The following is a 14418-nucleotide window of genomic DNA, read 5'->3' on the forward strand; positions in this document are numbered from 1 at the left end:
CTCAAGAAGCTGACCAAATGCTTTACTAAGGCTATTTAAAATCAAACAAGTACCAAGCCAATATTGATAACTTCAAATACAAAAATGATACATGCATACAAATAGGATGAATAGATTCAGTAGATCATAACCTTTGCAGAGATATGTTATATGGCATATGTAGCATAAAACATATTCCAGTTATGTCATATGTACATTCATAAGCATATTTCCATAAAGCATTATGGGGTGCAACATCACAGTAACCCATCAAAAGAAATATGTCCATGAAGCCGTCTCTCCTCAAATATCCCAGCAGACAGCCATACAGAAGAGATTGCAAAGGAAGCCACCAGTTTATCACCTGTGCTTTGTCATTTGCATTGGTTTGTTTTCCTGTTCGTTTCTTTCATAATCAAATACCCAGGGCTAGTCACAGGCATTGATAATCACTACAAAAGTTGTTTTTCTCCCCTGCTGATAATAGCCCACCTTAATTGATTGGTCTCGTTAAGAGTTGGTATGGCAACCCCCATTTTTTCATGTTCTCTGTACATATATATATATATATCTTCCTCCTGTATGTTCCACTGCATGCATCTGATGAAGTGGGCTTTAGCCCACGAAAGCTTATGCTCAAATACAGCTGATCTGGGTGGAGAGAGGCAGCCTGCACTGGCATCACATTTTGCCCACCCTGCAATATCTAGTGGTTAGGTCATGATCTATATATAAAAGAAGAGCGGGAACCAAATGCCATAGTTAACCTTTTTTCAACCTCAAACCTGGCCAGTGTGTCTACAGATCTACTGGAGGGGAATCATGTTACAGTAGGGTGCATGAGGAATGCTAGATAATATAGATACAAATCTGGCAACCCCATACCTCCAGTTGCCCAGTATTTTTAAAAGGTCTTCTGTGACAAACGAGGCTGTCTTTTATCCCATATCAATTCCATCAGAGGCCCATTTTTTTGAGCAAAGAGCAAGGGACAGACCTTCAAAGGCAATAGGCTAATGAGATAAATCATTCTTGGACAGATATTCATGTTGACTGTTTCTATTCTCCCTAGTAAGGATAAAAGGAGGAGATACTACCTCTCTACATCTTTGGAAATGTCTTTTAATATATAGGACAACTTTTAACACAGCAAGTTATTTCCTTGCATACTTGCAACGGAAAATGCTGAATCTAAGAAGGATGTGGTCTTTTGGATATATCCATAGCTTTGGATTTATTCTAGTTAATGCAAAAATGAGAGATCTTTCCAAAAATATCAACTACATTCAATAATGATCAGATTGATGAGGATGGATTCTTCAATAGTACACAAAAAGTTATTGGCATATAAACTGATTTTGTATTCTTTCCTGTTTATAGTCATACCTTCAGTGGCTGAGAGCTGAGGTATGTACACTGCCAGTGGTTCAAGAGTGAGATTAAAAAGGAGTGAGAGGGGACAGCCCTGTCATGTCTCTCTTTCTAGCTGAACAGTGGGAGAAATAATTGTGTTGATAATGATGTGCAGGGAGAGTTTTATAATACTGTGACCTAATTCAGGAATGTTGGTCCTAATCAGAATTTTTTAGGACAGCCATTCGATAAGGCCACTCAACCCTTTCATATGCTTTCTCTGTATCTAGAGATGAGGTTATGAAGGGTACATGTGACATCTGAGTTTGCTGGATCAAGTGAGCAATTTTTCTAGTATCATCAGCAGCCGATTTTCTTTTAATGAAACCGACCTGATCTCTGCATAATTGATGGTATGATGGTATTCAGTCATGTCACTAAAATTTTTTCAATTATTTTGCTATCTGTATTCATTAGGGGTATGGGGCAGAGGTCGCCACAGTTGCAACCATCTTTGTTCATCTGTAAGATTAAAGTAATTAAAGCAGTCCTCATGTCATGAGACATGGTTCCTTTTTGGAAAGTTTCAGTGAAGACCTTCCTACCAGTAAGGAGTACGAGCAAAGTGGAACTGCATAAATAGAAATGTTAATAGCATGAAGCCTTAAGGTGTGTCTCTAAGTGATCAGAAAATCACTTTGATAGAGGTTTATGGAAAAACTATAAGCAAAACAGTTACACTTCATGTGAAAATGAATATGGTGTAACCCTTCTGCCAGTTGGAGTCAGCAGTAACAAGGGCCAGGTTCAATACCTAGGGGTTCCTTTACAACAAAAAAATTGCTTTTACCCAAACTGAGTAACCTGGGACTATTACATACCACCATTGGGTGCATATAGAGGCAATACTTCCCCTTTTTCAAGAACACAGTCTGAGTGTATTAAAGGTCACGGATAGGTCATGGCCTTTTGTGAATTTTTCTTTTTTGCCTGTGACCTGTCTGTGACTTTTACTAAAAATATGCATGACAAAAACTTAGCATTAACAACAACTCCTCTTCACTCACCCTAGTGGAATTACAGCCACTGAACACCTGCTCAGGTCTTGCTAAATGTTCCTGGGTGCACCATAGATGTACCCAATCAGAGGCATCACGACTAAGTGTACTGGTCTTTAGATGATGTGAACTGTAAAATTAAAGAAATTAGCGGTAGTTTGTATATGGAGAGTGTGTTAAGTATCATCATCACGTTGGGATACACGCTGCAGTGCCTCTGTTTAACCCAGGCACATTTAGCTCTAGAGGCAGAATTGGTGGACAAAGTGACAGAGGCCGAGGACCCAAATAGCATTTTAGATGAAAACATCAAACCGACAGATAAATGTTTAATGCAAAATGTTGAACGTCTTCTTCGTTCAGCAAATTACAAAATCTTGCTAAGAAAAAACACTAACAGTTAGAGCGTGTTTTGGGAACAAAACAGGGCATGTTGTAAAATAAAATGTCAGTTGAAAATAACTGTGTAAAGCGTGTTTTTATGGTGTTCAGGGGGTGTGGGGTTTGTCAAAAGGGAAGTAGGTTGCCCCCATAGTATGCACACAGTTAGGTTACAGTTTGTCAACAACAAGAGGTATATGAATGGCCTGTTCCTCTAAAAAAGGCCCACCCAGCCCAGGCACTTGTGCATGAGGGATATAGGCTATTGGGGCATCTGGACCATTGCAAAGCAGCCCCAGAACCCCAAATCATACTGTCTTCCACTTTGGCTGTACCTTTTCATCCCCCTGCCCAGGCCCTCTGCATTAGGACTTATCATGAGCCCTCTGATTTCAACAATGTCTCAGGTCTCTCATCTACTGCTTTGTATTTTTTAATGCTGTACATCATCTGGGATCACAGTTTGCCTAAAAGTGTTTTATAAAAACAAAACAAAAAATATTCTCTAGGGGCTTAGACAAGATAATGATAAACAAAATTGTAATTGTTGCTTTGCAGGCCCTGCTACAAAGTATCTTTAAGTTCATATTTCTGATAGGCCATAGGATGGAGGAGATAATACCTCATAAAGTGGGAAAGTGATTCCAAATGACAAACACTTCCCCATGCTAAAGCATAACAACTAACACAGAATGGCTGCCTACAAAACTGTTTCACTAAAAGAGTTATCAACATTCCCCCTAAAACTCAGGACAGCTTTCTTACCCCCTTGGCCTGATCTCTGTGGCTATGGCTTTTTAAAAAAATTGTTTGTCCTTGTGTTAAGGTTCCCTCCCCACTCTGAACTTTGGGGTACAGATGTGGGGACCTGCATGAAAGACCCCCCCCCCAAACTTATATTCTACCAGCTTAGGTTAAAACTTCCCCAAGGCACAAATCCTTTCTTTGTCCTTGGACGGTATTGCTGCCACCACCAAGTGATTTAGACAAACATCCAGGGAAAAGGGCCACTTGGAGGCCCTGTTTCCCCAAAATATTCCCCCAAGCCCCTTCACCCCCTTTCCTGGGGAGGCTTGAGAATAATATACTAACCAATTGCCTATAATAAAAGTACAGACTAGACCCTTTATCTTAGGACTCTAAAATCAATCAGATTATTAAAAGAAGAACTTTATTATAAAGAAAAAAGTAAATGAAGCACCTCTGTAAAATCAGGATGGAAGGTAATTTTACAGGGTAATAAAAAGATTTAAAACACAGAGGATTCCCCTCTAGGCTCAACTTTAAAGTTACAAAAACAGGAATAAGCCTCTTTCTTAGCATAGCGAAAATTTACGAGCTGAAACAAAAGGTAATTTAATGCATTTTCTTGCCTTTACTTACAATGTTTGTAATCTTAGATGCTTATTTCAGGTAGGGTTTTAGGAGATTTTTTTTCCTGCCCTGGTCCCTCTCTGTCCCGAGAGAGCACAACAAAGAGAGCACAAACAAAACCTCTCCCCCTCACCTAGATTTGAAAGTATCTTCTTTTCTTATTGGTCCTTTTGGTCAGGTGCCAATGAGGTTATTTGAGCTTCTTAACCCCTTACAGGTAAAGGAGGGATTTTATGCTACCCTTAGCTGTATGTTTATGACACCTTGGTTTAGATTTTTAAAAATATTAGAAAAGAAGAAGGGGGGAGTAGGAAGGTGTGGGTGTGTGGGGGGCAGACTCCTTATCTTTGGTAACAAAAAAAACAGCTAACTTTTTTTACATAAACTAATTTTTTTCTTGTGTTTTTTGTATAAATGCAAACTTTAAAAAGCAGTCTTGTTTATTTCTTTGTTAATTAAAAGACATATGTAAACTCCCTTCAATTGCCAGCTTTCATATTCTTACCCAGTTGTTGTTTTGGTACTTTAAAAACACTATTTTTAAAAGGATAGGCTAGTATCTTAAGCCTTTTTAGTTCACTAAACTTCTACGAAATATCCCTAAGAGTGGCCTTGTTTTGTTACAACTCAGTCAATACTGCTTTTTCATGTTAAACTTTTAAAAAACCAAACATAATGCTTCAAATAGGCCTCACTGCATACAGAATAACCTTTAAAAAGGTCATGTTATATTATATCTCAGTCAATGCTGTATTTTCATGTTAAATGTTAAATAAACCTTTATATAATGAAACACTGCATGTTTAGCAAGTGTTAAAAGTATGGGGGGAAAGTCGAGGGGTGGGGCTGTTCTTCAGACAGGCTATCTCTGAGCTTCATGCAGTCACAAAGCCATGGTTTTTGTCTTTTACAATCAGTAAATGGAATAAAATACTTGTTATAACTTTCACAAAGTGTCTTTCAATGCAATCTCACCCTTTGTTAAAACTTTAACAGGGTTTAAAAAGTTAGGAAAGAAGTCTGTGTAAAAAAACTAGCAAACTGAAGGGGTGACCCCTAGAGCTGTGCTAAGGCAGACTATAGTGCATGGATCACTGGCTAGCCGAATTAGTCTGATCTGTTTTTAAAATGTAGAGAAAGCTCCAGCTCCAGCCTGTGCTCCATTATTTTAATAAAATCTATAAACCCAAAACAAACACAGGAGCTTGTACCTGTGTCTCAGCACACGGTTTGCAAACATTTAAAAACACAGACATTCTAATAATGCAACAGAAAAATTCAGACTTAAATCTAGAAGTCCTAAGAAAATGAAAGCTTAATATAACTTTTGCATGGATTTGTTAAAAAGTGGGGAGGAAAATAAACTTCTCTCTGATCCACTAGATTACAGAATAAGGGGAATATAAACTAGCTGTTACTAAGGCTCTGTGGTTTTCACTCCGGCGTGTTTCTGCATGCTCGTTGTTGTTTTTTTTATTGAAAGACATGTAAAAATGTTAAATAAAGGGCTCTGTCTTCATATAGGCTTGTCTTGTAAAATAAAAGTGTTTATTCCTTTACAAACCTTAATATAACTGTCACTTGTATTTGTCAAAAAGTGAGGGAAGAAACAAACTTCTTCTTTCTGATCCACGGTTTACAGAATAAAGGGAATATAAACTAAGGACCTGTGGTTTTAAACCTGAGGTGTTTCTGCATGCTCTATTGTATTGAAACACACCTGTAAACATGTTAAATAAAGGGATGTATTTTCATACAGGCTGGTCTTTTAAAGTGTTTATTCCTTTACAAACCTTAATATAACTTTCAATTGTATTTGTTAAAAAGTGGGGGAAGAAGCAGCTTTCTTATCTCTCATCCACTGACTCAGAGACTCTGTTTTTGCTAACAGGGGCTTTGCTGCAGCTTCAACTTGTCCTCACTAAAAAATAACCAATGTTAGTCTAAAACAGGGGGGAAAATAAAAAATTGTTTGTTACTAAGAGCTTATGGTTTTAACTTTTATTAAAGCCCCTATGTAAAAGGGCTACATGGCAGGGGAAATGCTTGGGGTCTGCTTTTTTACATAAGAATATGGCAGTTAAAGGGGCAGAGGGAGATGGTTCTTGTATAAAAATTTGGGGATGAAAGGATTGGATCAGGAAAATGAATTCTCTGACACTGCTGTAGAACAACATCTGATTGGTCTGATCCAAAGGTGGGGATAACAAGCCTGAGGGGCTGTGAACCTGGGAAGTTGCCTCTTTCCACAGAAACACTTGGAAGGGTAAGATCTCTCTCTCTCTGACTCACCCACATGCTGTCTATCTTTGCCCTTTGCAAAGGGGCTTTATTTTCCCTTTTCTTGCCTTGTTCTTTCCTTTAACCTATGTTTAGATGTTTAACCGATCTCAATGTTTTTCTTTTATTTAACACTTTTTAAATGCTCTTTTCTTAACCTACCCTTATATTTAATAGTTTAAATGTGTTTTTCTTAACCTACCTTTATACTTTTTACCATGTGCTGTGCCTTAGTAAATTCCTTTCTTTTTTTGCCAGGCGTGTTCTTTTTAAACCTATTTTTATAGTTTTTAATATTATTTAATATTTTTAAATGCTCTTTTCTTAACCTAACCTTATATTTAACAGTTTAAATGTAACTTTCTTAACCTGCCTTAATATTTTTTACCACGTGCTTACCAAACAGGCTCTGCTTTAGAAAATGTCCTTTTTTGACGTGTGTTCTTTTAAAACCTGTTTTTATAGTTTTATAGTTTTCAATCTATTCTTTCAAACTAACCCTTTAAAAACAAATATCTCCATTTTTCTTTAAGTTCTTTCTATTCTTTAATAACATGCAAAACTAGGTCTTTAAAATTATCTCTCCTTACTAAACTTAACCAAACAACCTTTCTTTCTTTTTTTCCTCTAAGCCTTACCAAAGCTGTCTTTTTTAATCTTTAAGTTGTGGAGGAAAAGACCCCATCCCCCCAATTGTCTAGGCCTTGATTTGTTACATGGGCCTGTCTTGTTGCTATCAGGCCCTAATCCTGAACCAAACTCACTGTGTCCCCTGACCGGGGGTGGGGGGGTGAAAAGCTCCAGAGGTGGGAACAGTTTGCAATATGCTGTTGAAATACAATAACCGCCATATGTGCCTAATGCTTAAGAAATGTGTTGACTGCTTGTGTGAGATAAGATTATAATCAAATAGGTGTAAAGCTTTTGTAATGGTAACCCATAGGCCTAAGACATGTGCAATTGTAACCCATGCCCTCCCTTACCCCTGTTGTGTAACTACCCCATGATACTGCTGCACCCCGTGATGAGCATGGTGTAATGGTCCCCCATAAATGGTATGGTTGCAACACCCTGGAAAGTACCGGAGAAGACCCTAACTCTTATTTACACCCATAAAAGGTATGGTTGCAGCAAGGTTAGAAAGTACCAAAAAGACCCAGAAAGACCCTAACCCTTGTCATGTGTTAATTCCAATTAAGGGCAATTATTACTCAAGTGTGTGATGTATTTGCGGTTTTAAACTTTATATACGCTGGCAATGCTTTGTATCTGGGGAGTGATTTTGATATCGCTGCCACCAGCGTGTTGTTGTGTGTTCAATAAACGAGCCTCAGGTTGAGTCTCTGATCAAATTACTGCCTGGGTGGTTATTTCCACCACAAAGTGCTCTCTCTATTCTTTCAACCTTTTTCTCTAAACAATCAACCAAATGCATAAAAGCACAAGCACGCAACATTCCCCCTATTCAAACATAAAAAATAATCAAAAAGAAACATTCAAAATGGCTGACGGTGCCAAACCTTGACACCAACGTGGAAACCTGGCAAAAAATACATGGTGATGAATGCCATTGAGTTGTATACTACTCCCGTTGGTCCGGCCCAGGAGCTTGGTCCTGTCCCCAAGAGGGGCTGTCATCAGCCGAGAGCATCTACCAGGTGGGAGTGTCAGTTGGAGCTCTGCGGGGGAGTGTGGGGGGAACCCCAGGGCTGGGCTAACAAGGGGCTGCTGGTCAGGACTGAGGAGCACCAGCAGACTTGGACAGAGGGCTGAGCCTCGGCTGGGATAGCTGGGGGGCTACGGGTCGGGATTGAGGGAACTTTGGTGCCTTGTTTTCCTGTGAGCTCTATTCCTGGACTCCTGGCTGGGCACAGAGTTACAGGTCAGTATACTGTTAATATTTCCTCCCCTCTTTATCTCCACACAAGGCAGCCCTTCGTACTTACGGGGTGAGACGGAGGAGACATGGCCCAGTCAGATAGATCAACAGTGGTAAGTGGGATCCCGTGTGAGGTGGGATAATCCCGGATCAGAACGCTGGGATTTCCCCTTCCTCCCTCCACAAGGACAATGTCACCCCCCTGGGGATAGGGCTGCAGGCCCACAGTACATCTAGGAGACTTCACTGCATACACCTCGTAGGGCTGAACCAATTCCTATCCCAGGTGCCTGGTTGCTGTTGAAACTGGGGGGTCTTCAAGCATCAAAGATTCACAAAAGATCGGGTAAGCTAAGGTCCTCCCCTCCCTCCTCCCCTCTTCTGTCCCCACCTCAGGACTGGACTCCTGCCAATGGATCATTGGTGCCTCACAAAGACGCCCCGGGCACCGACGTCTTCTATAATCAAGGGGGATTCTTCATCGTCCGTTCCGACCTGGGCTGCTACCTGTGGACAGAGGATCTAAAGAGCGGGACTGGCATTAAGATCCGGAAACTGCACCCCGCGTGCCAGGGTGGGGATCACTACCTGAGTGACAATAAGAACCCCCCCAACATCTATGTCATCAAGGGCGACTCCTACCGGGTGGTGAAGGACTTGAGCACAGATGCAGAGGCCGAGGTCCGTGAGCTGTCTTCCGGCTGCCTTGGCGGGGACCACTACACATACTGTGGTTCCTGGTTCTACATCATCACCCAAAAGAAGGGTAGCCTGGACTATGTCTGTGACCTGAGCACACCTACTAGTGGGGGCCGGACTCCTCTGCAGCCTGAATGCTCCAAGGGGCTCTTTTACTTCACCATTGACAACCTCCCAACCCTGATCAAGCTGGACGAGAAATGGGGGGCTCAGTGTTACCTGTACAAAGAGTTTTTCTCCAACCACCCACGCTCTTCCTCCATCCACCCCAATGTGCTGACCTTCTTCCCTGGGGGGCTAGCCCTCATTAAGGGAGCCTCAACTGGTGGCTGGGAATGCATCAAGACCCTGCACAATGACTCCGATTCTTCCATCACTTGGTCTGACAAGGTCACCTGCAAGGTGGGCTATGCCAAGCAGCAGATGTCCAGCATTGAGCACAACTGGAGCATCTCTGCTGAGATGTCCCTCGGGGCCGGAGAGCTCACCAAGCTCATCACCCAGTTCCAGTTCTCCTTCAAGACCGAGTACGGCGGGAGAAGCATCCGCACTGAGCAAGAGGACTGGAATGAAGCCCATGAAGAAGAGGAGTCAATCCAGGTGACCCTGGAGCCCAAAAAGAACCTGTACATCTGGCAGTACCGCCTCGGCATAGGCCACAAGCCCATCTTGTTCTGCAGGGACGTCCAGTTCACCAAAGAAAACAACCCACCCGACCGCATCCCTCTGCCTCCAGTCCCCTAAGCATCCGTGAGGATGGAGAATGCCTGCACCATGAAGCTATTGTTGATGTGTGTGTGTGTGAGCATTGGCTTCCTAGAAATCAATGGGATCAAATCAGTCCCTTCAAATCCATGCGTAGTGCTTCCCAGTGCCCTCCTCCCAGCATGCAAACCCGGCTCATCTGCTTCCCATTTCCCTCCTTTTCTCCAAATCTTGTTACCAAGGTAGATGATTTCATGACATGTTCTCTTGGTCCTCTCTCATTATAATCCACAGCCTGAATTAAGCTTCAAGATCATTCTGGGGTAGAATCTGCTGCTGAAAAACAAAGAATGTATCAAGCCTGAATAAAGGTTTGATTTTTTTTTCAGCATTCACCAAGTTGTTCGGGTTGAATTTCCTTGGTTTTCTACTTAGTGGGGTCCATAGAAGGGGAAAAATATGGAGGCAAAAGACGGAAAGCAGGAGGGAGACAGGATGATAGTAATTATCTTTGTACAGGGCTGCACGTGCTAGGACCATGTTGAGCTACACTGAGTTAGTTCCTTAATTTCCATTCCCCCCGTCCCATTGATCTAGAGGGGAAAGGCCCAGTGTCCCATTCCCACCTGCCTGATCTGCCAAACCCCCTGCCCTGGGGATGGATCGGAGACAGCACCCCCTAGAGGGGAAAGGCCCCATGACACAGTCACTGACCCTCTGACAAACAGTTGAATCTTCCACCGCAGTTCACTACATCCTGCTCCACCTGAACCGGCCCCTGGCAGGTGCTGCTGGCCCTTTTTATCCTGCTCACTGAGCCCTGATTGGCTTCTCCCACTCCCAACCCTTCTAGCCACTGTGGGACCAATTCTTATTGGTTCTGCCATGGTTGATCCCGGGGGGGGGGGGGTCTCTCTAGGGCATCAGAACTCGCTGCTCTTTCCCACCAGACAGGAGAGCTTCTTGGAGCCTGGTGCCCCCATATGGCAGAGGCCCCAGCAAATGCCTGGCACACCCTATAATGGGGGGTGGGGTAGGGGACACAAGGCACAGGGAAGAGGGAGGTGCCCAGGCAGGGAACCTATCTAGTCCCCAGTGAACCTTCCCTATACCCCTCCCGCCATGTCTGCCCTGCCCTCTCCCTCCTAAGCACCCAGCATGTACCTATAAGGGTGTCACCCCTGGACAAAGCTGGTGGGTGAGGGGGCAGCAGTAATGGGACCCTGAGAGCCATGGGGAAAGGAACAGCCTGTGGAACTCATCAACACATGAATTTAACAGATGCTCAAGGGCCAATCAGTGATTCTTGGGGATCACTCCCAGCAAGGCAGAGGAGCCATGCGCTGGGGTGGGGAGTGCAGGAGGAAAGCTTGCAATTGAGGGCATGACCCAGCAATAAGGAGGGAAGGAGGGAGTGGCTCTCCTGGGCAGGTCATGGCATAATTGTCCACAAGGGGGTGCCACTCTCAAAGGCCAGGCTAGATGGGATCCCTGGGCTGATGGACCCTAGGGATCCTTCAGCAACAGCGCAGATGTAGGGCAAGCATGGCAGAATCTGGGCCAGTCACCTCCCAGCTGCATTCCAGCTCCGGGCGACTCACCAAGGGGGAGGGATCCATATACAGATGGGGAGAGCTGGGAATGAAACCCCAAAAGCCTTAACTCCCAGCCCTCACCACTAGACCGCACTCCTCTCCCAGAGCCGGGGAGAACCCAGGAGTCCAGGCTCCCGCACACACACACACACAACTTGGAGCAGGAAAAAGATTCCAGGATTCCTGGTCCCAAAGGCCCCCCATACATACACACACACACACACACACACACACACTCTCCCACCACAAGACCCAACTCCTGTCCCAGAGCTGGAGAGAGAATCCAGGTGTCCTCCCCCCCCCTTTAACCACTAACCCCTCCCTCCCATCTCTGAGTATGGGATAGAACCCAGGAGGCCTGATCCCCAGCCCCACAACACACACACACATTCTAATCACTAGACCCCACTGCCCTCTCCGAGCTGGGGACAGAACCCAGGAGTCCTGGCCCCCAGCCTTCCCTACTCTAACCACTACAACTCACTCCCCTCTCCAAGCCAGGGAGAGAACCCAGGCGTCCAACCCCTCCCCACCAGAAACCCGTCCCTGGCACTTTAATGGCTATGCAGTTGGGAGAAGGAGCCGGACGGCCGCTTCCCCTCCCCGTTAGCTATGTCTTCCCATTGGGAGGCGGGCTGGGCGGATCTGGAATACTTTCAGGATCCTGTTCCCATCCCAGCCCCGCTGGGCTGCTGGTTACCCACAGTACCAAGTTTAGAGCCAAATACCACACAGACCCACCCGGGGCCCAAGCCCCTCTCCCCCAGACACACCCAGGGCTTGGCCCCTCTTGGTGTGATTCTCCCCCCCACAGATCCTCCCACCAATCTCCCCTTCTGGGGCCTGTCCAGTTTCAGCATCAGCCCACCCCAATTCTACCCCCACCCAAATTCCTTCCCCATGTCAATTCTGAAGCACAGTTGGACCCTGAGCATACCAGCCTGAGCCACCAGCCAGACATCTCAGAGCCCTGGCCCACCCCACTCTGTCTCCAGCTGTGTGTGATCGCTGATGCTTCAGAGGAAGGTGAAGGAACATCCCAGAATACAGGGAGCCCATGGGGCATCATGGTAACTCTTCCTGCCTGACCCCTTCAGGGGATGCCCTGAAGCATGAGACTGGATTATAGTAACTGTCTTCATACAGGGATGCAAGTGTTAGGACCAGGTTGAGGTGCTTTGGTTTAGTTCCTTACCTTCCATCCCCCCAGTTCATTGAGAGGGCAAAGGCCTCCTGTCCCATTCCCACCTCCCTGAGCCGCCCATCCCCCTGCACTGGGGCTGGATCGAAGCCAGATCCCCCTGGAGGGGAAACACCCCATAACAGAGTGTAATGATGCTGCCCTTGGTGGGACACTGCTGAGAGTGCCAATTCAGGACCAATTGCTTAAACCAGGGCAGTTACAGCCCAAGGCGGGAGTTCCTTTGCACACCAAGGCAAACCAAACCAGCCAAACTGAGAAGACTTTGGTCTCACCCCACTGGCTAACCATAAGTCACACAAGCAATTCCCTTAGACGCTAAAGTTTCCCAGTATCACCACCAGTGCCACTCATTATGGGGATGAATGGTTATGAAAACCAACACCCCAGTAAAAGAAAAAAGGTTCTCCTGATCCCAAAGGACCAAGCCCCAGACCCAGGTCAATAGACAAATCAGATCTTACCCACACATCACGCTGTTGCCAATCCTTTAGAATGTAAAATCTGAAGGTTTATTCATAAAAGGAAAAATATGTAGATGAGAGCTAGAATTGGTTAAAGGAATCAATGACATCCAGTAATGGCAAAGTTCTTGGTTCAGGCTCGTAGCAGTGGTGGAATAAACTGCAGGTTCAAATCAAGTCACTGGAGTCCATCCCCAGCTGGGATGGGTCATTCAGTCCTTTGTTCAGAGCTTCAGTCTGTAGCAAAGACCCTCCAGAGGTAAGAAGCAGGGTTGAAGACAAGATGGAGGAGCTGCAGCAGCCTTTTATAGTCTCTTTTCGTGTGGTCTCTGCTTTCTTGGTTCCAAAGACAAGCTAGCCAGCACATGGCAAGAAAACACCTTTGGGCTTGTTACACTTGCGAGTTACAGCGCAATAAAGCCGCCCACAGCGCTGTAACTCACTCACCGGCTACACTGGCAAGGCATGTACAGCGCTGTATCTCCCTGGGTACAGTGCTGCAGGTACTCCACCTCCTCGAGAGGAATAAGGTGTATTGCGCCGCCGCTGCAGCGCTGTGGCGACAGTGTGGCCACCCAATGCTCTCTGATTGGCCTCCAAAAGTATTCGGCAGTATCCCACAATGCCTGTTCTAGCCACTCTGGTCATCAGTCAGAACTCTACTGCCCTGGCCTCAGGTAACCAACCATATGACCCGCCCTTTACATTCCCCGGGAATTTAGAAAATCCCCTTCCTGTTTGCTCAGCCAGGCGTGGAGTGCTCTCAGCGAATCTTTCCAGCTGACCATGTCTCCACGCGCCAAGTGAGCCCCAGTATGGAGCAATGGCGAGTTGCTGGACCGCATCAGTGTTTGGGGGGAGGAAGCTGTCCAGTCCCAGCTGCGATCCAGCCGTAGGAATTACGATACCTTTGGGAAGATATCAAAGGACATGATGGAAAGGGGCCATGACCGGGACGCCCTGCACTGCAGGATTAAAGTGAAGGAGCTGCGGAGTGCCTACCGCAAAGCCCGCAATGCAAATGGCTGCTCGGGTGCTCCCCCCGCGACCTGCTGATTCTACAAAGAGCTGGACACAATAATCGGGGGTCACCCCACCTCCACTCCGAGCACCTCTATGGACACTTCAGAGTGGGGGGAAGAGGAGGAGGAGGAAAATGGGAGTGAGGGTTGTGGGACGGGGGGAGAGACCCCGGAATCCCTGGAGGCATGCAGCCAGGAGCTCTTCTTTAGTCAGGAGGAAGGTAGCCAGTCACTGCGTCCAGTACTTGGTGGAGGACAAACAGAAGAGCAGCTTCCCGGTAAGCGGCTTTTTTGGGGGGGAAGGTTTTTTTTCGGGAAGGAATTTTTTTGGTGGGGCTCTTTGGGAGAGGAGGGTTAGGGCTGCATGCATGCCTAGATGCGGAATAGCGCATTGATGTGGTCTATCACATCGCGGTAATCGGCCTCGG

The 14418-nt window shown here is 45.4% G+C and overlaps 1 protein-coding gene across 3 annotated transcripts in view; it reads left to right on the forward strand.

Moving 5' to 3' along the window:
• The window catches only part of LOC135886542 (uncharacterized), a 58196-nt gene extending 48098 nt beyond the window's left edge, over positions 1-10098 (forward strand). For 2 of the 3 annotated variants that reach the window (XM_065414288.1, XM_065414289.1), the window contains exon 3: positions 8701-10098. In XM_065414288.1, the coding sequence (XP_065270360.1) occupies positions 8701-9747 (1047 nt within the window). In that variant the 3' untranslated portion in view covers positions 9748-10098. Of the gene's footprint in view, positions 1-8353; positions 8418-8700 lie in introns of those variants that run through there. The other variant, XM_065414290.1, reaches the window with a different exon arrangement.
• Positions 10099-14418: the final 4320 nt, after the last annotated feature.

This window comes from Emys orbicularis, chromosome 12 (assembly GCF_028017835.1).
Source record: "Emys orbicularis isolate rEmyOrb1 chromosome 12, rEmyOrb1.hap1, whole genome shotgun sequence".
Classification (NCBI taxonomy): Eukaryota; Metazoa; Chordata; order Testudines; family Emydidae; genus Emys; species Emys orbicularis.